A 27,649-nucleotide genomic window follows, 5' to 3' on the forward strand; every position below is an offset into this window, starting at 1 on the left:
ATGGGAAGCACCAGTAGGGGAGAAGAGGGCAACATGGAGAGCAGGCTGACTTGGCGAAGAATGAGAATGTAAACAACCAATCAGTAAGCATTTATTAAATGCCTTCTGTGTACTCGGGAGTAGAAAGGGGAATCACATGAAAGAAAATAGAAATACTGGTAGGAAGACAGTGCAGGGGAAAGAATGCTGGAAGGGGAATCAAATCCTGTATCAGCATTGGCAAATCATTTAATGTCTATGAGTTTAATTTTCCTCAGTGGTAAACTGATTTTATGAAGTGGGGTCTTGTCTAGGTCTTGAATGCCAAGATCAATAGTTTCGACTTTACTGTGTTAGCACTGGGAAGCCACGAAAGATTAACTTTTGGTAGACTCTGATGCTTATTTTCCATCATTCAGTAAGCATTTATTGAGCACCTACTTTGTAAAAGGCCTTATCATAGGTGTTGTAAGAGATCCGTACTGCATGTATAAGGGGTACTTCCCACCTTCCAGGAGCCCAAGGGGAGACCAGAGAGAAGAATGAGAGCATTTTAAGCTGGAAAAAATTGAGTCCTGATTAATGAAGTGACCAACTCAGGTCCTGCTGACTTCAGGGCTGGTGCTCTATCCACTAGGCTCCCAGCTGCCCCTGATATCTCCATCTCTTAAAACTAAGTCGCCAGTTGCTACACGGAATTTCCTTCCCAAAAGCTGCCTTTGTGGAGGTGACCTCAGGTCTACTGCAAAATGTCCTGGGGTGCTAAAGACCAGTCTTTGGGGCCTGAAGTGGGAGGCCGGGAGGCCTGGATTCTATTCCCGGCTTGGCTACTAATTCCCTGTGGCCAAGTCAACCCTCCCTGTTTTGGATCTCGGCGTTCTCATCCGCCAAATGGGGACTGGCTCTGCTTCTTCTCCTTCCCAGAGAAACTGTTGGCATAAAGTGGCCTGGGCTGTGGTAGAGAGCCATCCCCACACATTTCCCCTCTCTCAGCCTTTCTTTCTACCACACATGTTGTTTTTCCATATAACTGCCCAGGATTAACTGGCAGCCACTGCCGCAGGGTTTGGACTCGAGCTGGGTAATTACCTGGCTTGTTTCTCTAGCTGATTGCCGCCTGACTCCCCCTTCCCACTCCCGGCCGTGGGTCCGGGGGGGCCCCGGCGCCATCTCTCATACAAGAAGAACAACCCCTTCCCCCTCCCTTTGGCAGCAAGCACAGTTGGAGACACCTCCAGACGTGCCCACTTAAATCCAGGGCCAACTCCGTGGCAGGGGGTAGCGGAAAGAGACCTGGATTCCTGGGCAAAAGGCCTGGGTTTAAATTTTAGCTCAAACTCTTACAGGCTGTGTGATCTAGGATGGAGTATTTAATCTTTCTGTACCTCATTTTCCTTATCTATAAAATGAACTAAGTGCTGAGTCTGGGGGAAGTTACAGGGTCACGGGAGACAGTCCCCTCCCTCAAGATTTCACTCTATAACTAGGGAGACAAAACTCAGCCCGAATCTTCGAGGCCCTTTTAGCTTCCCCCAAATCCCAAGAGCTCTATTCATTTACATTTTAAATAGAGAGGGCAGTTCACCTGCCATCTTCCTCTCCACGTATTAGAGGATCACAGGATTTAGAGTTTTTGAGTTTTACAGAGAAGGAAACTTTGCCACTGACTGGTTACTAGAAGACTCAGGATTTGAACCCAGGTCCATTAACTTCCAATGCTGTGTTCTTTCTGCCCCAGGACATGGGAATATTGAGTCATGATCCCTTCTCTAGACTTGACCTCTTGCTTGGAATATTATTATTATTATCTCTTGCTTGGAATATTGCAACAGCTTCCTAACTGATTTCCTCATTCCATCCCCCATGTTTCCAACCCATCCCATGTCAATTAATCTGATGCCATCTCCCTGCTCAAAAATGGCTCCTTATTCTCAGATAGAGCCCAGATTCATTGGCCTGGCAATGACAGCCCTTGGACCCACAGAGCTCTGCATACAGTAAGCACTCAAGTGAATGACTCCATAGCACACACAGTTTAGTAAAACCTCATGAGAGTAATAAAACTCAGATCAGTAACTGGAAAGGATTTTTAGAAAGATTGGTTAGACCAGGGGTCCTCAAACTTTTAAAATAGGGGGCCAGTTCACTGTCCCTCAGACTGTTGGAGGGCCGGACTATAGTAAAAACAAAAACTTTGTTTTGTGGGCCTTTAAATAAAGAAACTTCATAGCCCTGGGTGAGGGGGATAATCGTCCTCAGCTGCCGCATCTGGCCTGCGGGCTGTAGTTTGAGGACCCCTGGGTTAGACCAACCCCCTCATTTTATAATAGGGAAGCAGATTCAGAGAGAATAAATCCAAGATCATACTCAGTCAATATCAGAATACGTTTCTGCCCCAGGTCCTCTGACTGTTGCTTTTGCTGGTCTGGTCTAAAATCAAAGGTGTGCTTGTAAAATGTTTAATGATCAGTTCTCCCCCTCCCAAAAAAGAGATACTATAATGCACTTTTCTTTTTAATCTATGTTACTAACACTATGTGTATAGCCACTCAGCAAAAATAAACAAATAAATAAAACCCTGATTTACCACATTTGCTGGTTTCTGAGAAGCAAATGTTTATGCTGCCAGTTTAAACTCTTGCTCTGACCCGACTGAAGGGCATCTTCTTGACCTTTAAACTCTCATCCAGCTCTAATATTCTTTAAGTCTATGTCACGCTTTCCCATAGATTCAAAGAGTCCCCAAAGTGAAAGGGATCTCAATGCCCATCTAGTGTGAAGCCCCTCTGTGTTACTGGAGAACCTCGTCAAGCTGCCCAGGCTACTTTGGGGCAGCCCTCGTTGTTAGCAAGCTTGTCCTTCTATGGACCCCCATTCTGTGGGTTCTTGTTGTTCCTCGTTTTCCTTTCTGGGGTCAAGGAGAATGACACCCTCTCGTCGATGGTCTCTTATTGAGGTGTCTGTCACATTTGGAAAAAAGATGCTTGCCAACAGCATGGAAGATGTCCCAAGTAAACCAAAGGAGGGCTTTTATTGATGGTGAGCCTCCAAATGGTCCTTTTGGCAGCTGACGTTTCTATCTTGTATCCAGCCCTGGAACTGTACCATATGACTCAGGACGGCAAGATGTTTGGCTCTAACCACTGAACTCACTGGCTGTAGCTAATTCTCTTGTGTGGATAATACTCTGCTTTAACTGTTAGCTGTAGGTGAGGGAACAAAAGCATAAGCCTCTGGTCTGGGACCGGTCCCTACAAGCTTCTCTCAGGGATGCCTCTGTGGATACCATCATTGCCTAATCAGTCCTAACCAAATTAGCCACTCATTATAAGACTATTGTGTGAATCCGACAGGCTTGCCTTTCTGCTTAATCTTCCCTTTGATGCTAATGGAAAAACTAATTGGAATCTAATTGGCATTTAGACTTCCCAGACCTGGCTTCACATTTTTAAATGTCACGAGCAAATTTGCTTCGTAGATCTCTGCACAATCTGCAAACCCCACCCTTTTCCTAGGGGAGGGATTAGGCCCGCCGATGACTTCCTGTCATTTAAGCCCCCCTTGACTGGTTTCTCTGAGTTGGGTTGCCCACAAAATAGGAGGTGCTAGATACCGCTTGAGCCAGATGATTTCAATTGATTAATAAATAGTTCTTTATTTACATTATTATTTGAATATTAATACATTACTAATATTTTTAAATTATGAATTCATTAAGAAATATTTTATAAAGCATATGATTTAGTAAATAGAAAGATGGCTTCAATGTCAAGAAATCCAGATTTGAGCCCTGCCTATCACATGTAGGGCTTAATAGGCCAGAGATGTCAAATTCAAATAGAAACGGCACCACTAGACCATAAATATAAATCCTTGCAGGTCATGTAATTACTTAGAAATATATGTACATATATTTCCATGGTTTTTTTTTATTTAATCTCTTAATACATTAAAATAAAATAGGGACTACTTTTTAATCTGACTCAGGAGTGCTGTGGACTAAACAGGGCATATTTTTGATGCTCGTGCTCTAGCCCTTCTAAAATCTGAGGAGAAAGTACCAACTTGTATTGATAGAGTTTTTTCACTTGGGAAATCCACTTACTGGCAAAATCACAATTTTAAGCCTTTCCCCATTGATTATCCATCAGTCAATGTGCATTTTTAAAGGACCTTCTATGTACCAGGCATTGTGTTAAGCAATGGGGAAACAAAGAAAGGCAAAAAAGTAGTCCCTGTCTTCACAGAGAGTAGTATATTCTAACAGGAGAGATGACTTGTAAATGACCCGTTGCATGCAAGATTTCTCCTGAATAGATGGAAAGTCATAGAGGGTAAGGTACCGAAAGTATAGGGGGAAAAGGAGGGACTCCCCCAGAATGTGATTTTGGAGCCAATTTTGAAGGAAGCTGCTTTGAGTCTGCCCTAAAGAAGGTTTTCTTCCATTGAGGGAGCTGGGATACGCCGTTTCCTGATGAGCAGTAGACATGGTAGCATGTATGGGGACGGAGAAGACACTCAGATCAACTTCTCCGAGAACATTGCAGATGGGAGGGAGAGCTCGCTTTCATTCGGGGGTGGCCCAGATGAGGGAAGGCTTCTACAATTCCATGATTCTGGGTATTGTTATCCAGGCTGGTCCACAGGGAAGAGGAGGATCTGGGGTTTGGAGATGAGGAGAGAGAATGTTTCAGCTCCGGGGTGGGGGGGTGGGGGAGAGACAGCCTGCATTAGAATGTATAGAAGAGATTGGGGGAAAACTGGACTAAAAGGTAGAGAGTATGAAAGAAAATTATGTGAAATAAGATGAATGAGGTAGGTTGGAGCCAGATTATTTGGGGAGGGGGCTAATTTTATCCTATTGGTAATAAAGAGCCATAGAAAAGTTTTGAGTGGGTTAGATAGAATGGTTAGACTTGTGCATTAAAAAGATCATTTAGACACCTGTGTGGAAAATAGACTCAGTGTAGATCAGAAAAAGAAATCCAGTCCAATCCTCTTCTATAGGGTCTTCCAATATAGCTCAGTTAGGGAGGAACTAAGGTCTGGAGAGGAATCATAGTTTCCAGAGCTAGAAGAGATTTGGGAAACCATGGAATTCTGTCTCCGACTTCCTTCCAGCCCCAGAGCTGGCTCTCTCCAGTACTCTTTCTAGATCAGATTAACTCACAGCGTGGCCATGAACAAGTAACTCTGATTCTTATTTTCCTTATTTGTAAAAAAAAAAAAAAAAAAAAAAAGGGGGGGGGGCAGGAGAGGGAATCATAATATCTACAATGTCTTCATCCTAGGGTTTTTTTTTTGTTGTTATTGTTGTTGTTGTTGAGGATCAAGGGAGATAATGTAGAGAAAGCACTTTGTAAGCTTTATCAATATCCATTATAATTACAGATGAGAAAACCAAAGCCAAACTCCTCAGGCAACTCCCTCACATTTTGTAGACAAGAAACATTCTGGCAACAGTTTCCTCTGATGTAAAGACACATGAACTCAAAAAACCGTAACAGATAAGGGAGACTGGTTTACTTCTCATTCCCTCTCCCAGAATATTTCCGAGACCTTTCCAAGGTTAAGTCGAGTTGAATTCACAGTGCTGGGAGAGGACCTGATTCATGAAATGATAGGATCTAGAGTCACTAAGATCTTGACGGGCTGGAAGGATGAACCCAAATTAGCAAGATGAAATTTCACAAGGGTAAATGTCAAATCGTGCATTTAGACTTTTAAAAATTGCATAAATATGATCTGGGAGAGACCAGACTTGGCTTGAGAGCATGGAGAAAAATAGTTAGGCTGACTCAAATGGATGCTAGGAGAAAATCTGCACCAATATTTAGAAAAAAGCCAGGATTTCTTTTTTTAAAATAGCTTTTTATTTACAAGTTATATTCATGGGTAATTTTACAGCATTGACAATTGCCAAACCTTTTGTTCCAATTTTTCCCCTCCTTCCCCCGCAGATGGCAGGTTGACCAATACGTGTTAAATATGTTAAAGTATAAGTTAAATACAATATAAGTATACATGTCCTAACAGTTATTTTGCTGTACAAAAAAAATCGAACTCTGAAATATTGTATAATTAGCCTGTGAAGGAAATTAAAAATGCAGGCGGGCAAAAATAGAGGGATTGGGAATTCTACGTAGTGTTTCATAGTCATCTCCCAGAGTTCTTTCGCTGGGTGTGTCTGGTCCAGTTCATTACTGCTCTGTTGGAACTGATTTGGTTCATCTCATTGCTGAGGATGGCCAGGTCCATCAGAATTGATCATCCTATAGTATTGTTGTTGAAGTATATAATGATCTCCTGATCCGGCTCGTTTCACTCAGCATCAGTTCATGTAAATCTCTCCAAGCCAGGATTTCTTCAGCAGAAGCCCTTTCTCTCCCATCATTCACCCCCATTTATGCCCACATCCTGGACTGAGATTCAAAATTGTCTCTGTCAATTACTACCTATGAGAACTTAGAAAAATCATCAGTTTTCCCCTCTGTAAAATGGGGCAACTAAGTGACTCCATACTGGATAGAGGGGTGGGCCAGGAATCAAAAAGACTCATCTTTGTGAGTTCAAATCTGACTTCAGACACTCATTAGCTGGGTTGATACTTAACCCTGCTTGCCTCAGTTTCCTCATCTGTAGAATGAGCTGGAGAGAAAAATGGCAAACGACTCCATTATCTTTGTCAAAAACAGTCCCAAATGGGGCCATAACAAGTTGGTCACAACTGAACAAAATGAGATTGGACTACATGACTTCTAAGGTCCTTCCAGCCTCGATCTCTACTCCAATGATCGGAATACAGAGGTACTTAGAGAAGGTTTCTGTAGCATTTGAGCTGGGACCTTATAAGAAATACCAGACAGTTAGTCCTTAAAAAAATTTTACTTAACATCTTAACAAATATCAAATAAAATTATAACATGTATGTACATATGAATAGAAAAAGAGAATTATATATAAAGCTGGGCCTAATTGTATATAACCTGCTTTCATTTTAAAATTAAATAATTCAACGTATGACTTTCAAAGTTGTCCTGCCTATCTCTGATCCCTGTAATGGTTGTTTCCTCTTCTGTAAAATGGGAGTGATAAAAGCACCTACCTCTCAGTGTTTTTATGAGGATAAAATGAGTTAGTATTTGGAAAGTACTTTGTAAGCTCTAAAACACCACAGATTTGCTCATTTTTAAATTCAGTGATTCTTTTTTTGTGGAGGAAAGAACTCTGATTCTCCTATTCCTTTCATCACTTGCCCTCTACCCTATTAAAAAAAAAAAGAAAAGAAAAATGAAACTTGGCCAGATTGCTGAGTCAAGCAAAATAAATTGCACATTATCTGTATTTGAAAAAGTAGTCTGAACTCATTTTGTATCTTTGATCCATCACCTGTGTGTCATTCTGCATCTGGTCCTCTGGAAATCATGACTAGTTATTGCACTCAGCCTCGGGCAGTCTTTCTAAGTTCTTTTTCTTTACAGTTTTGTTTCTAATTTATTAATCATTCTCCCAGTTGTGCTCACTCCATTCTGAACATGAATCTTCCTTAGTTTCTCTGAAACTCAGATCAACTCACAGTGTGACCATGAACAAATAGCTGAGTCTCATTTTCCTTATCTGTAAAAAAAAGGGGGGGAATCATAATATCCTCAGTGTCTACATCCTAGTGCTTTTTTGAGGATCAAATGAAATAATGTACAGAAAGCACTTTGTAAACTTTATCAATATCCATTATAATTACAGAAGAGAAAACTTCTTCATAATTTTATTTGTTTATTTTTTTGGTGAGGCAATTAGGGTTTGGTGACTTCCTCAGGGTCACAGAGCTGGTAAGAATCAAGTGTTTGGAACCAGATTTGAATTCATGTTCTGGTGACTTTAGGACCCTTAATCTTTTCTTTTATACCATAATGTTCCATCATATTCATATGCCATAATTTGTTTGGCCATTCCCCGGTTGATGGGTAGCCCCTTAGTTTCTAATTCTTTGCCATACAATATATCTGCCATAAATATTTTTGGTACATATGTTTCCTTTCCCTCATTAAGCTCTTTGAGGTACAGTTTCAATTGATAAATGATGGACAGAAGCAGCTACACCCAAAGAAAGAACACTGGGAAATGAATATAAACTGCTTACATTTTTGTTTTTCTTCCCGGGTTATTTTTACCTTCTGAATCTAATTCTCCCTGTGCAACAAGAGAACTGTTCGGTTCTGCACACATATATTGTATCTAGGATATAATGCAACATATTTAACATGTATAGGACTGCTTGCCATCTAGGGGAGGGGGTGGAGGGAGGGAGAGAGGGGAAAAATCGGAACAGAAGTGAGTGCAAGGGATAATGTTGTTAAAAAAATTACCCTGGCATGGATTCTGTCAATATAAAGTTATTATAAAATAAAATAAAATATATTTTTAAAAAAAAGCTCTTTGAGGTATAACCCTACTAATGGTATTTGTAGGTCAAAGGGTATGCCTAAGTAAGTGCCTTTCCTTGTTGAGTGAGAAATGATCCCTTTTCTGTTTCTTTTGAACAGGTGGCCGGGCTTTTCCATGACCCCAGCATCGGTAACCCCATCCACATCTCCATAGTGCGCCTGATTTTGCTGGGAAAGGAGGAGGTAACTCATGTAGAGCCTCTCAGGGTTCTGGGTTCTGGCCTTCTGTCAGTCAAAACCTGAAAGGGAGATTCGCTCAGTCTGTCCCCTTATAAAGCCCTTCAGGACTGCAGCAAGTAGTCCCCTAACTAGCATGAGATACATTGAAAGACCCGCCTGCTCCCCAAATCACTCTCCTATTGGCCCAATACTGCATCGTTCCTTTGGGTTGAGGCATTGAATCCAGAAGGGTCCTGTTCAAATGTCCATTTTACCTAGTTTGGGTAACACTGACCCAATAGTACAAAAGCCCTTTGGAAGGACTTTAGGATATGGGACAGAAGCCAGGGTGTGGTGAGGTGAGAAAAGCCCCAGTTTGGGAATTACAGGTTCAAAACTCAGCTTTTCATTTACTCCTTAAGTAACTGGAGTAAGTCACTTAACCAGATAAGTTTCCTCATCTGTAAAATAAGGAAGATCACCTTGGTCTATTCCAGCTCTCGATGAAGGGACAAGAAGGGGCAGGGTTTCTTCCTCTGTATAAGCTCTGTCAGCCAGGCCATGAAGCTTTATGGCATGGGATGTCCAGGCTTGTTAAGGGTCTCAAGGCCAGCTGAGGCTATCAGCAAGAACACTAGACTGGGGAGGGAGGAAACCAGGAAGGCATCAGCAAGCCACACTCCCCATGCGGACCCTTTCTGAGCTTTCCTTAGGTCCCAGGGGAAGGGGATGCATATGAGCAGCTCGTCTCTTTTCCCAGGAGGACCTGAAGATCACTCATCATGCAGATAACACTCTGAGAAGTTTCTGCAAGTGGCAGAAAAGTATCAACATGAAGGGTGATGCTCATCCCCTGCATCATGACGTGGCAGTTCTGCTGACGAGGTACGGAGTGGGAGTGGGTGCTGAGGAGTGGTGAGAGCCTACTTTTTACTAATGTGTTACTGACTTTCTTAGAGAGCCTCTGATCTATGGGGAAATCATGGCCCAAGCCCTTGCAGAGCTTCAGAATGGCAGGAGAATTAAACTTCCGCTCTTAGGGAGCACTTACTTTAAAGAATGAGGCATGTTTAATCCTTAGAGAGCTCCCAGTCTAATGGGGAAGTTCTGTGTCCTGCCCTCAGAGAGTTTCTACTCCAATGAGAAAGATGTGTGCCTTACTCTCAGGGAGAGCTCATTTCCTTCTGACTGGTTCCTGTAGGACGTTCCTACTCTGAAGAAGGTTCCCGTTCTTGGAGACCCACACGAGGCAGCTTTCCCAGAATTTCCCACATTAATACAGAAATCATAGTTCGGCCATCAGGCAGGTAGCACTTATTGAGAATGTGACACTCTGGGGGTGGGGAGTGACATGGTCAGACTTTAGAAAAATCACTGGTAGCCGAATGATGGTGGATAAGAGCAGGGAGAGCTCGGGGGAAGGAGGCTTGGGGGAAGACTCTTGCAATAGGCCAGCCTCAAAGGGATGAGCATCTGTACCAGGATGGGGATGCTGAGTAGAGAGATTGTAAAGATCTAAGTGACCCAACTTGGCAAGGGATGGGATATGTAAGTAGAGTGAGAATGAGGAATCAAGCATAATCATCGATCCTCACCAATGACATCAAGCAAGACAAGCATGAGGGAAGAGAGAATGATAAAAGATAAAGGAATTTTGAAGATCTTGAACATAAAAGTGAAATACTTATAGTAATGATAAGATCCCAGGGTCTAACCATCCTTGTGTGTGTGGCTGAGAAGGAGGAAAGGGCTGAGTCATGGAAAGTGAGCAGAAGGAGGAAACGAGAAAGTTTGGGGAGATATTTGAGGGCATCGCTCTAAATGCTGAAATCCTCCAGTAGGAACTCAGAATTTGGAATGGAGACCCTCGGAGATCCCCTGATTTCACAGGGGAGACAGGGTCGGTTCTTTAGCACATATGCTTGAATATGTTCCTCTAAAGGTAGGGATGCACTGAGCCATCCACACTTTCCTGCCTAGTTTTCTTGGTGGAGAGGCATTTTCTGTAGCCAGGAAACAGAGTGAAAGCTAATGAGCCTTGAGACTGTAATAATAATAATGATAGTAATGATGATATGATGATGATGACGATGATGATGATGATGATGATGATGATGATGATAGACATTTCACGCTTGGTGGTTTACAAAGCACAACAACTCTGTGAGTTAGGTGGTGGGAATAACATGATTATTGCCCTTTAACAACCGAAGAAACTGAGACTCAGAGAAGCTATCTGATTTGCTTCTGGTCATATAAATGCCAAATGACCCAGGGGGAACCAAATCTGAGCATTTCTTCCCGAAAGTCAGTGCCAGCTATGAGCTCCTTAAAGGCAGGGACAGCCTTACCCGTGTGTGTAGTGGAACCTTTAGTGCCCCATATATTGCAGGATCTCAATAAATATTCATTGAATTGAATTGAAATTAATTGAGTTTTCTGTCTTTCTCTCTCTGCCCCAGGAGGGATCTTTGTGCTGCCATGAACCGGCCCTGTGAGACGCTGGGCTTATCACATGTGTCAGGCATGTGCCAGCCCCACAGGAGTTGTAACATCAACGAAGACACCGGTCTCCCTTTGGCCTTCACCGTAGCCCATGAACTTGGACACAGGTACCTACCTCCTGCCTAAAAGTGATCATCTTGTGAATAAATGGGAATGTTCCTGAGAATTAAACTTCCCTCTTTCCAGTGAGAGATTCTTGCTCAGCTGAGGGCTGATGAATCGCCTCTGAGCTATCTTTCTGTCGCTGAGATCCTATGATTCTGCTGAATAGTAATCCTAGAGATGGGTATATAACAGCTAAATTGATGGAGAGATAGATATAAATGATAGAAGAGAGGTAAATAGGTGATGGATAGATAAACAAATGAATGATAGATGACAGCCAAAAGATGGCCATCAAAACCATCTGGTAAAGGTTAAAGAATAGACAGGGTAAATTGGAACATCCTAGACAAAATTTTCAGAAGCGAGAGGACTCTAATATATTAGTCAATAAAATGGAAAACTTAAGTTACTTAGGGGAAAAACATCCTATTTTATATTTTTTAAAAAAGAGCTGCTGGGAAAACTGGAAAGCAGTCTTTCTTTTTCATGATGCACATTGCTTTATGAATCATGCTGGGAGAGAAAAATCCAAACAAAAGGTAAAAACCACGGGAGAGAAAAAAATAGAAAGAAGAAGTGAACATAGCATGTCTTGATTCAATCTCCATAGTTCTTTGTCTGGATGCAAATGGCATTTTCTAACCAAAGTCGACTTTTTTTTATATATAATAGCTTTTTATTTTTCAAAATCCATGCAGAGATAGTTTTCAACATTCATTCTTGTGATTTTCCCTCCCTGCCTCTTTCCCCCTCCCTAGACAGCGAGTAATCCAATATAGGTTAAACATGTGCCATTGAAAACAGTCTTTCAGAAATTCAGCAATTAGCCAACACTTTATGCCATATACAATAGATTCTAAATGGATAGACAACTTTAATATTAAAAAACAGACATTAAAAATTAGAGAAACAATATATATTCACAGCTATGGACAGGAGATGTATTCTTTTTTTCAATGGTATTTTATTTTTCCAAATATATGTAGAGATGGGTTTTGATATTCATTTTTATAAAATTTTAAGTTCCAAGTTTTTTCTCCCTCCCTTTCTTGCCTCTCCCCCTCCCCGAGACAGCAAGGGATCTCATGTAGGTTCTGTACGTGCAGTCATTTTAAACATGTTTCATATTGGTCATATTGTGAAGGAGTATGAGTTAGAACAAAGGGGAAAAACCATGGGAAAGAAAAAGCAAACAGAGAGGGGAAGGTGGTACGCTTCGATCCACATTCAATTAATGTCTCTGTGGTTCTCCCTCTGGATGCGGATGGCGTTTTCCAAGGAGATGTATTCTTAAACAAGAATTGGAGGCAATTGCTAGAATTAAAATAGATAAATTTGATTATTTGAAAGAAAAACTTCTAAATGGGCAATATTAATGCACCTAAGATAAGAAAGCTGTCCAGTAAGAAAAATCTTTGTTTAAAATTTCTCTGCTAAGAGTTTGGTGTCCAAGCTATAGAAACAATAAATAACGAGTACACACATTTATTATGTTTTTTACTTATACGGCTGTGTGCACGTGCACACACACACACACACACACACACACACACACACACGACAGCCATCCTCCAAAACAGATAAATAATATAAATAAATAGTTTTTAAAGAAAAAAAGAATGATAGCTAAATATATAAGAAGGATAGCAGAATAATAGAATAGATGGATATATGATAGGCACTTATATAAATATAGATAAATAACAATAGTTGAATGAATGAATTAAAGGATAGATATACAGAAAGATGGATAGACAGATAGATGAATAGATAGACATACAAACAAATAGACAGACAGATGGGATAGATAGACAGACATGTACACAGAGACAGAAAGAGACAGACATAAATAGATAGAAAGACAGACAGATAAATAGATGGATATCCAGAAATACAGACAGATACTCAGATAGATGGATAGACAAAGAGACAAACAGACAAAGATTGACAAACAAATGAATAGATTGTTAGACAGATAGACAGACAGACTGGATAGTTAGATAGACATATAGACAAATAGATACTCAAACAGATAGAGATGGATAGATAGATTGACAGACTATTAAATAGACAAATAGATGAATAGATTGACAGACAAATAGAAAGATAGACATAAATAAATAAATGGATAGTTCGATATAAAGACATAAAAATCAACAGAGACAGATGGATTGATAGAGACAGAAATACAGACAGACAGACAGACATAGACAAAAAGACAGATAGACACAAAAATAGGCAGAATTGATGTAGTTCTTTGTGCTTGGTGAAGCACTTCCCACGTGTTATCTCACACAGGAAGGCTTGACAGCAGCTCTCTTAGCCCGGGAGGTAGCAGGTGCTGCCCGTGGCCTCCTTACTGAGGGCACTAAAGTCCCCCTTGTTTTGAGGGGCCCCCTAAATGCTCCATAAAATGGAGAGGTCCCAGCCTTGGGTAGGCGTTCCGCATTGGCCCCTTCTCCTGTGACTGTTAGGAGCCTGGTGGGCATCTTCCTGGCGGAGCTCTGGGGAGCCAGCTCAGGGGGGTCACTTTCCCCGGTCTGTGTTGTTGGGTCTCTAGGTGATCTGGGAACCTGAAGCTCCGGGTCACTGGGTCGGGGTGGGGATGTCCCTGGCAGGAGCACCTTCTGGCTTGGGCTCGCCCGTGTCCCAGAGCTCTGGACTCCCCCAGGGCGTCCCCCGACGCCCTTCCTGGAGAAGCTCAGTCCTGCCAACCCAGCTCCTCTGAGACTCCTGAGCTCCCAGAATCCACAAGGGATTCAGTCTCATTATCTGAGCACAGCTCCAGTCCACTCTGACCCCAGTGTCTTTGCCTCAACTGTGACTCATAGGGCTGAGGAGGCTGTGGGGCCATGCTCCTCACCCTCCTGTCCCCAGATGTCTGGGGAGTTTCACTAAGCCTTCTAGAGCCAAAGGTCATGAAATCCCCCTGCAGGGGCATGAGGTGAACTTTGACCCTGATTTTGTTAGTTTGGGGCCAAAAGAATCCTTCCCAGATGCCGCTTAGGAGGCATTTGGGAGCATAGATGCTGCAGGTCCAGAAGGAACCTCCGACTCTGTCTGGCTCAGCTGAGCAAACGGAGACCCGGAGAAGCCGGACGCCTGCCCAAAGTCCACAGGCAGCGAGTGTCCTCCATCACGTAGTTTCTAGAACCAGGAGCTAATTCCCTGATCTGTCGCTCGAGGGATCAGACCGGATCCCACACAGCCAAAGGGAAACGGGCCCAGTGTTTGCCCGGACGTTGGGAGCATCTTTACCTTCTGGATCAGGCAGGAGATGTAGAGCAGAAACCTCTCTGGGCGCTCCCTGGCAACGGTTCTCATTTCTCTGCCCAGAAGTCGCCCTCCCTCAGGGGAGCCGTGCAGGGCTTCGTGCCGTCAGACCCCACTGATGGGGACCTTACCTCCACAGGGACCAGGCTGGGCTAACGGTCACTGGCTGGTCAGAAATCCCATTGCAATGAAACATTGGGAGCAAGTTAAGGGGCCGAGGGCCAATCCACAGGACGCTGGCCTTCAAAGGAGTCCTCAGCCATCTTTGGCTCCTAGCGTGATTTCCGAGGACTTCGAACACCCCATCTGGCCGGGGCTAATTATAAACCACTCTTATCTGTTCATTAAAGTAGGAGCCTAAGGGGGAGAACACAGTTTACTCGCCTAATTATAGTTACTTTAAGTACTCGAAAAATAATACGTTAAAAAAATAACTATGATTTACAGCTTTCCCTTAGTTCAATCTAAATGAGTGAAGTTTTGAGGTAGACTCACAAATCAGCAGGAAAGAAAAATGGTAAAAGTAACCACAGCCGGAGCCAGCTGTGGGCGGCTGCTCTCTCCATTTGGCGCGGTGACCCCTGGGTCGTGGTCTTAGATGACCCCAGACTTTAAATAGCTCATGTTTCTCTTTCCCCTTCCTCCATCTCTTTCCCCTGCCCCCTCCCACCCAACCTGTAGCCTAATGGGAGAAATAGGAGGAGGGAGAATTCTTATGTTGGGAAAGGGGGAGCAGAGAATGATCCATCTCAGGGGAGGGGAGTCTCCACATTTGTTAATGAAGTCACGGGCGCAGGCCTTTATCCATGAATGTCCTCGCGTGACAGCCCAGGGAGGTAGTGAGTTCCCTATTCAAGGAAAGGCTCAATGTAGGGTTCCCTGAGTAAGATTTCTGCTCAGACCTGGGTTTGATTGGGTGACTTGGGAGGTCTCCTCCCACGATGAGGTTTTGTGATGATAAGAAATGAGAAATCAGGTACCTTCCATGTAGCAGGCACTGTGTGCTTGAAATGGAGAATGCTGAGGTAGTAGCTGCCCTCGAGAAGCTTCTCTTCTATTGGGGGATCAAATGCCACGCGTGTATAAAGGCTTATTATTTTCCCTATTTTTTTCTAGAAAGTGACAAGGAAACAGGAAATCCTTACAGAGCAGCATCAAGGCAGGGTGTTCATTCCCCCACTTTTAACGTTCATTTCTCTCATTTGTTCCTCTCAGTATTTCTACAAGATAGGCAGAACATACCAGCGCTCATTAAGCAGAATTGTAAACTGAGGACTTAGAAATCATAGTATTTAAAACGGGAAGAAACCAAGAGTGCGCTAATAAGTGTTTAACAATCAGCTCTGTGGAAATGTTGGTACAACACACTGTAATTTATTCCCTAAAATTAATAATTCCTCTGTTACTTTCTTAACAAAACAGTACATTGAGCCCTGATATATAACATTTCCTGATTTCTGAAGTGTATTAATCATTCCTCTGTCACTTTCTTAAACACAATCAATAAAACAGTACATTGAGATTATTGATTTATAACACTTACTGATGTAAATGCTGACATTGAAAATTTAATTACGAGTTCTCCCTTGGAGGGACCCTTGGTGCTCATCTGGTTGCATTTTTATAGATCTGAAAACTCAAATCCAGAGGCCTTGACCAAGATTAGGGGCCAGGTGTCCCGCGTTCCCACCCTGTGCTTTTCCCCTCTCGGTGGGCTTTTTTTAGGGTGGTCCATGGCCCCTGCTTCTTTCTCTGTTTGTGGTCAACGGTTTCTGTTATGTTTCTGTGAAGGGTTAATGTCTGCAGGTGGGGAGCGGTGCGGGCTGCAGACCCGGCTGCTTACCCATCCCCTCGCGGCCTGTGCTCTTAATGCAGTTTTGGGATTCAGCATGACGGAAGCGGCAATGACTGTGAGCCCGTTGGGAAAAAGCCTTTCATCATGTCTCCACAGCTCCTGTATGACACCTCGCCGCTCACCTGGTCCCGCTGCAGCCAGGAATACATCACCAGGTTCCTCGAGTAAGTGCTCACTGCCGGTTCCCCCACGAGCCCTCTCCGCGCGCTGGACGGGGCGGGCTTGTCTCCCCGACCCTCTGCGGGGACGGGGGGCTGTTGTGTTTCTCACCTGAGGGAGACCCCGCCTCTAGACCTGGGCCTGGGCAATAAGGTTAGACCCTCAGGGATTCCATTCAGTCCCAAAGTTATTTATAAATGACCTACTGTGTGCGAAGGCGCTCTGTTGGCTGTTGGACACCCAGGCAAAAAGCGAAAGGTTCTTTTCTGAATTAATTGTGGGGAGGATGTGGAATCCAACCTACATACCATAAGGGACTAAGAGACGGGGAGGGACAAAGAGTGACCAGGGAGGGCTTCGGGAAGGGGTGGGCTCTCATCTGAACCCAGTGGGTGGTGGGGAGCCTCAGAGGCGCAGGAGTGGAGAAGGAGGCACTTTCCACCAGTGGGGAACAACCCGGCACAGCGCACCCGATGGGGGAACAGCCGGCAGCTCAACCTGCCTGGAGTCTGAAGGGAGGTGAGTCAAGAGGCACGGAGGGATTCCTCATTGTGTGCCAGGCTGCAAGGACAAGCAAAGGGAGTGCCTGCCTTCAAGGAGCTCGCATGCTGATGGGGGCAAGACAGCACGTGAAAGGCAGCTGAAAAGCTGGGAAGGAGTCAGGGATGTGGAACGAGATCTGTTATCCGCTCCCCCGAAGTGCCTGAGATGTTCTTGCCTCGGCTGTGGAGGACCTTACGTGCCAGAGTCAGGAGGTGGAGGCAATAGGGAGCCATTGAAGGCTTCTGAGCAGGGGAGTTACAGAGGACTTTGGTTATACAGGAATAAGAATGGGAATGTCTCAAACCTGACCTTGCCACCAGAGGTTTCTTGATTGAGAGTAAATCTAGAGATAGAAAAAATGATAATAAGCTTGATCCAGTGCATCCTATCGTGGGAATACCAAAGGGGTGTGTGTCTCTGTGTGTGTATGTGTGTGTGAGAGAGAGAGACACAGAGAGACACAGAGAGACACAGAGAGAGAGAGAGAGAGAGAGAGAGAGAGAGAGAGAGAGACAGAGAGAGAGAGACGGAGATAGAGAGAGAGACAGAGATAGAGAGAGAGAGACAGAGAGAGAGAGAGAGACAGAGAGAGAGAGACAGAGATAGAGAGAGAGAGAAACAGAGACAGAGAGAGATAGAGAGACAGAGAGACAGAGACACACACAGAGAGAGAGAGAGAGAGAGAGAGAGAGAGAGAGACAGAGAGAGACAGAGACAGAGAGAGAGAGAGAGAAAGAGACAGAGAGAGACAGAGAGAAAGAAAGAGAGATGGGAGAGGAGGGGATCCAGGCTGGTGGATGCTCTGCTTTCTGACTCCATGAGGAATGCAGTGGTTCTGGAGCCAAAGGGACCCATGCTTCTTCTGGAAAATTCTCCAATTCAAACTCAGATCAAATAATGCTGAATTTGAGGTCCTGTGTGAACTGATGCAGAATGAAGGCGGCAAAGTCAGGAAAACAGTACAGACCCCTGACTGATGATGGAACAGGTCAGAACCATTCATTCCTCCTTCTGCCCCTCTGACTGGAGCTGAGAAGGACAAACAATGACAGCAAGAGCCAGAATAGCTTGGCCTTTAAAGGATGAGAAAGTCTCTATGTCTCTCCCCCTTCCCTTCTGTCTCTCTGTCTCTGTATCTCTGTTTCTCTCTCTCTTCTCTCTCTCTCTCTCTCTCTCTCTCTCTCTCTGTCTCTCTCTCTCTCTCTGTCTCTCTATCTCTCTCTGTCTCTTTCTCTCTCTGTCTCTCTCTTTCTCTCTGTCTCTGTCTCTCTGTCTCTCTCTCTGTGTCTCTCTCTGTCTCTGTCTCTGTTTCTGTCTCTCTGTCTCTCTCTCTCTGTCTCTGTTTCTGTCTCTCTGTCTCTCTCTCTGTCTCTCTCTCTCTCTCTCTGTCTCTGTTTCTGTCTCTCTGTCTCTCTCTCTCTCTTTCTCTTTCTGTCTCTCTTTCTATCTCTGTCTCTGTCTCTCTCTCTTTCTATCTCTGTCTCTGTCTCTCTCTGTCTCTGTTTCTGTCTCTCTGTCTCTCTCTCTTCTCTCTCTCTCTGTCTCTCTCTTTCTATCTCTGTCTCTGTCTCTCTCTCTTTCTATCTCTGTCTCTGTCTCTCTCTGTCTCTCCGTCTCTCTCTCTCTCTGTCTCTCTCTATCTCTATCTCTCTCTGTGTCTCTCTCTCTCTGTCTCTCTCTCTCTCTCTGTCTCTGTTTCTGTCTCTCTGTCTCTCTCTCTCTCTTTCTCTTTCTGTCTCTCTCTCTTTCTATCTCTGTCTCTGTCTCTCTCTGTCTCTCCGTCTCTCTCTCTCTCTGTCTCTCTCTATCTCTATCTCTCTCTGTGTCTCTCTCTCTCTCTGTCTCTCTCTCTCTCTCTGTCTCTGTTTCTGTCTCTCTGTCTCTCTCTCTCTCTTTCTCTTTCTGTCTCTCTCTCTTTCTATCTCTGTCTCTGTCTCTCTCTCTCTCTCTGAGGGGTGGAAGCTCCGGGTGTGGAGCGTGTCACGTACTGTCAGACCCGGTGGCTGTGCCGGTTAGCTTTGTGATGAGCCGTTTCTTTCATGCTTTTAGAAAATATTTCCTTTGCCCAGGCTGAGTTGCCGGGGAGGGCCGGGGTATGTCTGGCCCCAGAGGTGATGTAAAGCCCAGAGCCAGGCCTGCTGTTCCTCCTGAGAAGCCGGGTCCTCCCTGTCTAGGAATGGGCCGTTCCGCATGCGAGCTCTGCCGATGACCTTCCTGGGATGGAGGGTTTCTGTTTGTTTTCCTTTTCCTTGTAAACACGTCCTAGAAAACACAGGGCCTTGTGTGTCTGGACCGCGAGGAGGCCGGGGCAGAGGGAAGAGGGGGACCAAGCTCTTAGACATTCAGAAAAGCACTTCCTGCCCTCCCTGCGGAGACCGGACACCCACAGAGAGAGAGCCGGGGGGAGGGGGCCTCCTCCATGACGGCTCCCTCCCACCCTCCACTGCTCTGTAAGGACTGGGAGTAGTTCTGCTCTGGAGCCTCCTCAGGAGAGTGGAAGCTGTTAAAGGTCCGGCTTGTTTCACTCTAAGTACATCTATCCCAGACCCTAAGTCCAGATGCACATTGGTAAATAGTAGGCACTTAATAAATGCTTGCTGACTGATAATGGAACAGGTCAGAACCATTCATTCCTCCCTCTGTCCCTCTGGCTGGAGCTGAGAAGGACAAACATCGTCCTTGAGGGCGGTGGGACGAGGGGGCAGGGCCCGGACTGATGGGCTTGTCCCAGGCTGGAGGTGAGGGGCCGGGCAGGAGGCTGAAGGCCCGAGAAAGTGTCCTTGTGAATGCAGGGAGCCCAGCTGGCAGGAGGGCGTGATCTCCCCGAGCCCTAAGGCTAAGCCCTGCTTTGCTCCCCGGGGACCACAGATGTCCAGGCTCCTTCAGCCCTGGCCCCCAGGTGACTTTATCTGGGATGGAGACATTGCTCTGAGCACAGCGAGGTCGCCATGAAGGGCGAGGAGGAATGTCTCTCTTGCTCAGCCTTCAGGGCTCACATCCTCAGGCCCAACTTGCCCAGACCCCTCAGAGGATCCCAGAGCTGGACAGGGCTGAGGTCGCCCGCCATCTTGGAGATTTCACACCGTATTTCAACCCACTGTGGGTCTTTCCCCGCTCCTCCATGACCGGGAGGCTGGGCCTGTGGTATTCCGCTGTTGTTTGTTTGGCTTTCTTCGCAGTGCGCCAACTTATAAAAGCCTTCCCAGGGCTCATCATTTCCAGCGTTGTAGCAATATTCCATTATTCATATGGCACAATCTGTTCAGCCATTGGATAATCACTGGATACTCTCTCCCCATCCTCCCCTCCCCAGTTTTTTAAATCACAAATGCTATGAATATTTTTGTACGTATAGATCATTTTTATGATTATCACCGATAGAAAGTCACATGTGATTCAGTGATTTATTATATTTCCGAGGCTGTGGCCCAAAGGAGCCCTCGTTACTTTGATGCTAAGAGCAAACAGAGAGAAACGCTTTGTTTCAGCGTAATGATTACATTTAAACGCAATAAATAGGGTCCAAACCTCACTTTTGCTTCATTTGGAAGTCTGTGGCTTAGTGCTCCAGCTTCTGATTTTTATCTCGAGATAGTTCTATCTGACTTTAGCCCAATCTCTCATTATGCCCCTAAAGGTCAACGCTTCCAAGTATAATGGATGCCTCGTTACCAGATTAGTATTTTAAAGAGAGGCAAAAGCAGAAGAAAATGCCCGTTTCTAATAGTGGAAACGATGCAGTAACGGCGGGCTTTCTGTTTGTCTTAGAAGGATGTAACACGGGCGCTGAACCAAGGCCAGGCAGGGATGGCCAGTGGAGAGATGGCTGGAGCCAAATGCCCCGAGCCCCTGGGTTCTCACCTGGCCATCTCTCAGGATGGTGATATCCCCAGAGCTCCGCTCTCAGCTCCTTGAATACCTAGACCAGTCCATCAGTTCACAAACATTTATTAAGCACCTACTGCATACCAGGTTCCACTCTCAATGTGGAAGACCCGAAGATGGCTATATGGGATTCTGGTTCCACTGTGGATACCAGATGATCCCTGAGAGCTTGTCCAATTTTGAAACTCCATGGTATACTCCAAGGCTTGCTCTCAAGGATATCATTATCTAATAGGGAGTAAAGGCGAGCCTTGGCGATGATGGTGATGATACAAGAAAGTGTGAGATCAGAGAGGTGCCGAGGGCTTTTTTTATGGAAAGAAGAAATTTGAAGAATGACTATATCGGTCCAAGAAGGCTCTGGGAGAAGGTGAGCCTTGTAGAAAGGAACAGAGGTCCAGCTATCTTCAGGCATGATAAATGGTATCACCAAATATAATGACATTGCTACAGATTCTAAAGTTGACAAATTGCTTTCACCACTGTGACAAACATTATTATCCCCCTTCTATAGATGAGAAAACTGAGATATTCAGCCAGAGAAAACAGCTTGTTTAGGATGTACAATATAAGGAGATGGACTCCCATCGCAAGTCCAGTGCTTTTCCCACTACAAGAAGAAAGCTGGCTGTGTGTACAGAAATATCCATAGCAGCTTTTTTCTCATGGCAAAAAGTGGGAAATTGAGAAATTGCCCATTGATCAGGGACTAGCTGAATAAATTGTGATGTGTGATTATGGGGAGAAAAAAAGCTTGTTGGGGGCAGCTAGATGGTGCAGAGAATAGAGCACCAGCCCTGAAGTCAGGAGGACCTGGGTTCAAATCTGGTCTCAGATGCTTAACACTTCCTAGCTGTGTGACCCTGGGCAAGTCACTTAACCTCAATTGCCTTAGAGAAAGGAAGGAAGGAAGGAAGGAAGGAAGGAAGGAAGGAAGGAAGGAAGGAAGGAAGGAAGGAAGGAAGGAAGGAAGGAAGGAAGGAAGGAAGAAAGGAAGGAAGAAAGGAAGAAAAAAAAAGAAAAGAAGAAAGAAAAGAAAAAAGATTGTTAACAAAGGCAGAGGAGATGGGAGAAGGCAGGGCCAGAACCTGGGACTCTGGAAAGTTTCTTCTACTGGAATATAATGCACACAAAAGGGATGTCGATTGGGGGAGAGCAGCTGATCAAGCAGTCATCAAGGGTTTATTTAAGTATGTGCTTAGATGTGGGGCAAGGGGGGCTGCAAGGACAAACTGGTGGGACAGGGCCTGCCCTCAAGGAGCTTACGTACTGCAAAGCTAGTTGATGACCTAATTATACCTTGTGTATGATCCACCCTGCTTGGGGATGAGGGTTGTATAGATAGGATTACTCCCATTTTACAGAGAGGGAAACTGAGGCTCATAGAAGTTTCTGTGGCTTACCATAGTTGCAGTCAGTGTCAAAGCCAGGATTTGGGGCCAGATCTCCTGACTCCCACTTACTTTTCCAGCTGGAATAACTTGGGTCCAGGTTGTGCAGGGCGAGGAGTCTGCCTGTATACTCCAGGCTGGGAGGAGTGATTTACTGGAGTCTGGGTCTTGGGGGAGGGACAGGGTGGAAGCAATACTTAGGGGGCTTACCGTGGCAGTCTACATAGAATGTGAGGATTTAAAGATAGTTTGCAGGGGAACCAAGCCCCTCGGGGTGAATTTGGGAGAAAAATCATTGTTCTCCCTCCAGCTTCCCTGGGACTGCAAGGGAAAGTCACGTAAGTAGTGAGCGGTGGAGGGGGACGGCTGATTGCAGGCCCCGTGTTGTCCAGGATGATTCAGAAGAGTTATATCGCTGGGGCGAGGCCCTGGAAGCAGGGAGGCTGTCTGAGAGATTTATTCATCGGGTGCTAGATTAAGCCTAAATTGCCAGTTTCCCTTTCTGATAAAAGCTGCAGGTGGTTTTCCTCCTGAAGCTTCAGAGTCCTGGAGGCCCTTAGGGACTGAAACTTCGGAGAGTCCAGGGAGCCAAAGTTCTTCCTCAGGCCTTGGTGCCCCTGCAGCGTTTCTCTGATGGCAAAGTTGCTCTAAGGCTGAGGGACTCAAACTGTCCATTGCTAAGACTACATGTGTCATTTAGGGTTTGTATTTTTTTAACTTTCCTGTCTTTTCTTGATGATCGTGCCTTTCGATACAATCTTCCCTTGTCACAAAGAACAAAAACCCAAACCAAAAGAAAACACTCTGGCATTTTGTCCCTCTAAGCTGGGGTATACCCCATTGTGCATGGTAGTCCACCGCCCCTATTTTGAGCACCATGGATTCTCTGACCGGCACTGATCAGCATTCAAATCGTCCAGTACCTTTTTTTCTCCCAGTCCTGCTTACTTCACCCTGCGTCTGTTCATGAACTCTTGTCAAATTTTTTTCAGTTTTTTTGGTTAATATTTTATTGATGCTCCTCTCATTTTCTAACATTCTTGTTCCATTTCTAAAGGGAGCTGATGTTCACGATGAGTGGAGAAATAGTCACCGGCCCCAGCAAGTTTTTGCTAAGAGGGTCACAAGGGTTCTGTCCTTGGGGGGCTTAAAAATGGGCAGAGTGACTGCCGAGCCCCTGATAAGGCGATCGATGGAGTGAGAGAGGAAAGACCTCACAGGAGGAGAGGAGGGCAAGAGTTCAGATTTTCACAAGTGGACAAGAATGGATCCCACTCGCTGGAGATCAATGAGTCGGACAGCAAAGACCCGGAACACGTTATTGAGGAGATGATTAGGAAACACGTTGAAAGGGAAGCAATCCCAGACAGCCTGTGTTTGGGGCTTTGTTAAGGACGGGTCAAGCTAAGCTCAGCTCATTTTCCTTTTTTTCCCAGAGGTCAGGGTTTCTAGGCTAATGGATGGAGAAAGTCTAGAGATAGAGTTTAGCTAAATTTTAGCCATCCACGTGCCACAATGTCCCAGAGAGGTGTTATGGGAAAGATGGAGTGGTGTGGGGGCTCGGTGACAGCCCCATTAGAGAGATTCAGGGCTGACTGAATGAGAGGCCGCAGTCAGAGAGTAGCCATCAAGCATTTTCCAGTGAAGACTCTGTACATCGTCCTGGGTTATTTAACATTTTGCCCCAGTGGCTTGATAGAAACATGCTTTTGAAAAAGACTTATAAATGGCAAGAAGCTTATAAGGATAGCTGACACATTGCCTACAAACTCAGGATCCAAGAAACTCTTCACAACCTAGGACATTGTGCAAAATCTACTAAGATGATAATCCTCATTATCATCATCATCATAATAGCAATTAAAGTTAGTTTTACAGACGAGAGAGAGAGAGAGAGAGAAGAGAGAGAGAGAGAGAGAGAGAGAGAGCATCTGCTATGTGCCAGGAATCATGTCCTATTTGATCATCACGATAACCTGAGAGGTGGTTGCTATCAATAATTCCATTTTACAGATGAAGAAACTGAGGCAAACATAAGTGACCTCCCCAAGGCCACATGTCTAATAAGTCTGAGACCATATTTGAACACAAATCCTCCTAACTCAATTCTATATCCACTGTGCCCCTTAGATCCCAAGGTGACATTTAGGAGGAATAAATATAAAATCTTAGGTTCAAAAAACCAATTATACTAGTACAACATGGAAGAGGTTGGCTGGACAGGGGTTCACTGAAAGAGATCTGGGAGGTTCCAGGGAAATGCAAGCTCTGTCTGAAGTCAGTCATGTGAAAACATGTGTAATGCAAACCTAGACGGCATTTTGGGGTACCACATCTGGGATTTAAGAGATGTCCGGTAACCCCAGGGCTGAAATTCAGTTCCTCGGTATTCCGCCCTGGTTAGTCCATTTCCGGAGAATTTTGGTAAGCGGTGTAACCGGGGAGCCCCCAGAGGAGGGGAGCTAAGGCAGCCAGATCCTCGAGCTGATGTCATAGGAACAGTTGAAGGAACTGGGCAGCTGTATCCTGGTTAGGAGGACACTTAGGGAGATGTTAGTTGCCTTCAAGTATTTGCAGGGCTCTCTCTGGGAAGAGGGATTTCATTTGTTTTGCTTGGCCCTAGAGGGCAGAGTTAAGAACAATGGGTGGAAATCCAAGGGAAGCAAATTTAAGCTTGATAGAAGGAAAAACATCCTTCCAATTAGAGATATGACAGAGTGGCGGGGGCTGCCTCGGAGGCAGGGACCCAGTTCTCCCTCAGTGGAGGCCTGTAATACAGGCGGGATGGTCACTCCCTGGGGTACGGCAAGAAGGGATTCCTTTTTGGATACAGAACGAACTGAAGGGCTTTTGAAGCCTTTGCAGATCGGTTGTTTGTGATCTCTCCTGCACTTTGTTCCCTCTCCCTTATTTTCATTATTCCCTCTTCCCTTCCCATCCCATCTCGCCTCCTTTCAGCCTCCCCTATCCCATGATCCATTCTGACTATAAAACATCTCTCACATCAGTCAATTAATCAATCAAAAAGCATTTATGAATCACCTACTTATTGTTATTCAATCATTTTCAATCGTCTGACTCTCTGCGACCTCATTTGGGGTTTTCTTGGCAACAACAAATGTGGTCTGCCATTTCCTCTTTCAGCTAATGTTACAGATGAGGAAACTGAGGGAAACAGGGTAAAAGTCACTTTCTCGGTGTCACCCAGCCAGTGAGTGTATGAGATCATCTCTGAACTCAGGTCTCCCTGACCCAGGCCTGCCGCTCTATCCATTTGGTCATCCCGCTGCCCTTACAAATTAACCATTTAATTAAGTCGGGCACTGGGATGTGCTGGGGCTACAAATACAAGAATGAAAAGATTCCATCTCCCGTTGAATTTCAATTTCAATTCCTCGCTTCCCTCCCTATTTATCTACCCTTGGAGGTACAAAAGTGCTGGGTGTGTTGAGGAAAGATATGCGGTTTTTCTCACATCTAAATTCCTATGGCGTGGCTCCAAGGTCCCTCGGTGAATTAGTAACAGAGCCAGGTTTTGAACCAAAGTTCCCTGATCCCCTCAGTGTTTCTTTTAAACAACTCATGTTCTGGGAAGATACCTGGGGCACGTGCCAACAACAGCAAGATTTGGGGCTCGAGGCATTGGGCCAGGCTAGGAAAACCGAGGCTCGGGAAGGCTTTGCTCTAGATGGGCATCTCGAGCTCCATGTATCTGAAACACAAAACTGCTTCGCCTCTCCCTGAGGGTCTCTCCTTCCCCAGACTTCCCAGGCATCCCCATCCTCCCGTTACCCAGATTCACAACCCCAGAGTCATCACTTTTCAGTATTCCAAACCCAATCCATTGACACAGCTGGTGAACACAACTGCCAAACCTTTCAGGAGCATCCTTTTCTCTCTTCTAATAAGAGAACTGCCATACTTGCTCTGACTTCCATTCCCAAGCCACTTAGGACATTTTTATAATGAAGTTATTCACAAACATAGATGTTTCACTATGCAGAAGTAGGCAAAACAAAACCCAAAATGAAGATTGCCTGTAAAACTGAATTTATGCAATTTTAAGAAATAAATATTAAAATTGTCATGACAGGAACAAAATTGCCCTGTTTTTGTCCCCTTTTGAACTTTCTTCTTCTCTGTATTTTAAATGTTTTATTGACACTCTTTTCTATCTTTTTATTCACATCTCTATCTCGAATCATTAAATTAACCTCTCCATACACATGTATCCTCAGAACAAATAAAGTATACTTAAACAAAGTACACAACCCATTGGCCGTATCTATAAATGTGGGTGCCGTTTTGTGTGTGCAAGCTTTCTTCATCATCTCTCTTCTGAAATCATGGCTTAGTTACTGTCTGCAGGAGAGTTCTGAAGTTTTCTGAAGCTGTTTCACTTGACATTTTCATGGTTATTGTGTAACTGTTCCCCTAGTTCTCCTCTCTTCACTCTGTAGCAGTTCTTATAAGTCTTTCTTTCTTTCTTTCTTTCTTTCTTTGTTCCTTCCTTCCTTCCTTCCTTCCTTCCTTCCTTCCTTCCTTCCTTCCTTCCTTCCTTCCTTTCTTTCTTCATTTATTTATGTAAAACATTTTTAAAATTTTTTAAATTTTATTTTTTATTTATTTTTATTTACTTTTTTAGTTCTTACAATTCTTTTCAGATTGCTCTGAATTCTCTCCCCTTCTATTTCTGATGGCACAATTCTGTATTAGAGTTTGCTCAACCAATCCCCAGTTGATGGGCTCCCATTTTGTTTACAATTCTTTGTTACCACAGAAACTGCTACCATAGATTCTCCTTTTCATGTGGTTGAGTTTTCTCACAACAGCCTATGAGCTGAATAATAGAAGTTCTTTTTTTAACCAACATTTTACAAATGTGGAAACTGAGGTTCACAGAAATTATGACTCACTTATTGCCAACTGGAGTTGAGATAGAATGGACATCTTCCTCACTCCCAAGCCCAGTGCTCCTTTCCCACGATGCTCGGCTTTCTGGGCCAGATCCAGAAACTCTTCCTTGCAGGGACCATCCCAGCCAAGACAACTGGGTGTTGGCTGTTCTTATCACACTCACCATTCCGTGCTTTCATCCTCTCAATCTGCCTTTCCGTGGGCTGACCAAGGAACCTGGAAAACTTGAGTGGATATAAAACCAAACTGACCTTCAGCACAGCAACCGCTTGTCGACCTGCTAATTGCCTTGGGAATAACCCGGTGAAGGGTGGAGGGATTCGCTCCCGTCCTTGGCTATCTCCCCACCCGGACGCCCCTCACAACAAGCAGAGCTGGGGAGAGCAGCGGCCCATTGGATTATTCTCGTTCCTGCTTCCATTTGCCCCCCACGG

General features: G+C 44.7%; 1 protein-coding gene across 1 annotated transcript in view; it reads left to right on the forward strand.

Moving 5' to 3' along the window:
- ADAMTS7 (ADAM metallopeptidase with thrombospondin type 1 motif 7) overlaps positions 1–27,649 on the forward strand; it is a 154,774-nt gene that overhangs the window by 42,122 nt on the left and 85,003 nt on the right. The window contains exons 5-8 of the mRNA XM_051982405.1: positions 8,523–8,606; positions 9,343–9,467; positions 11,045–11,194; positions 16,341–16,484. Of these exons, the coding sequence (XP_051838365.1) occupies positions 8,523–8,606; positions 9,343–9,467; positions 11,045–11,194; positions 16,341–16,484 (503 nt within the window). The remainder of the gene's footprint in view (positions 1–8,522; positions 8,607–9,342; positions 9,468–11,044; positions 11,195–16,340; positions 16,485–27,649) is intronic.

The sequence above is a fragment of the Antechinus flavipes genome, chromosome 2 (assembly GCF_016432865.1).
Source record: "Antechinus flavipes isolate AdamAnt ecotype Samford, QLD, Australia chromosome 2, AdamAnt_v2, whole genome shotgun sequence".
Taxonomy (NCBI): domain Eukaryota; kingdom Metazoa; phylum Chordata; class Mammalia; order Dasyuromorphia; family Dasyuridae; genus Antechinus; species Antechinus flavipes.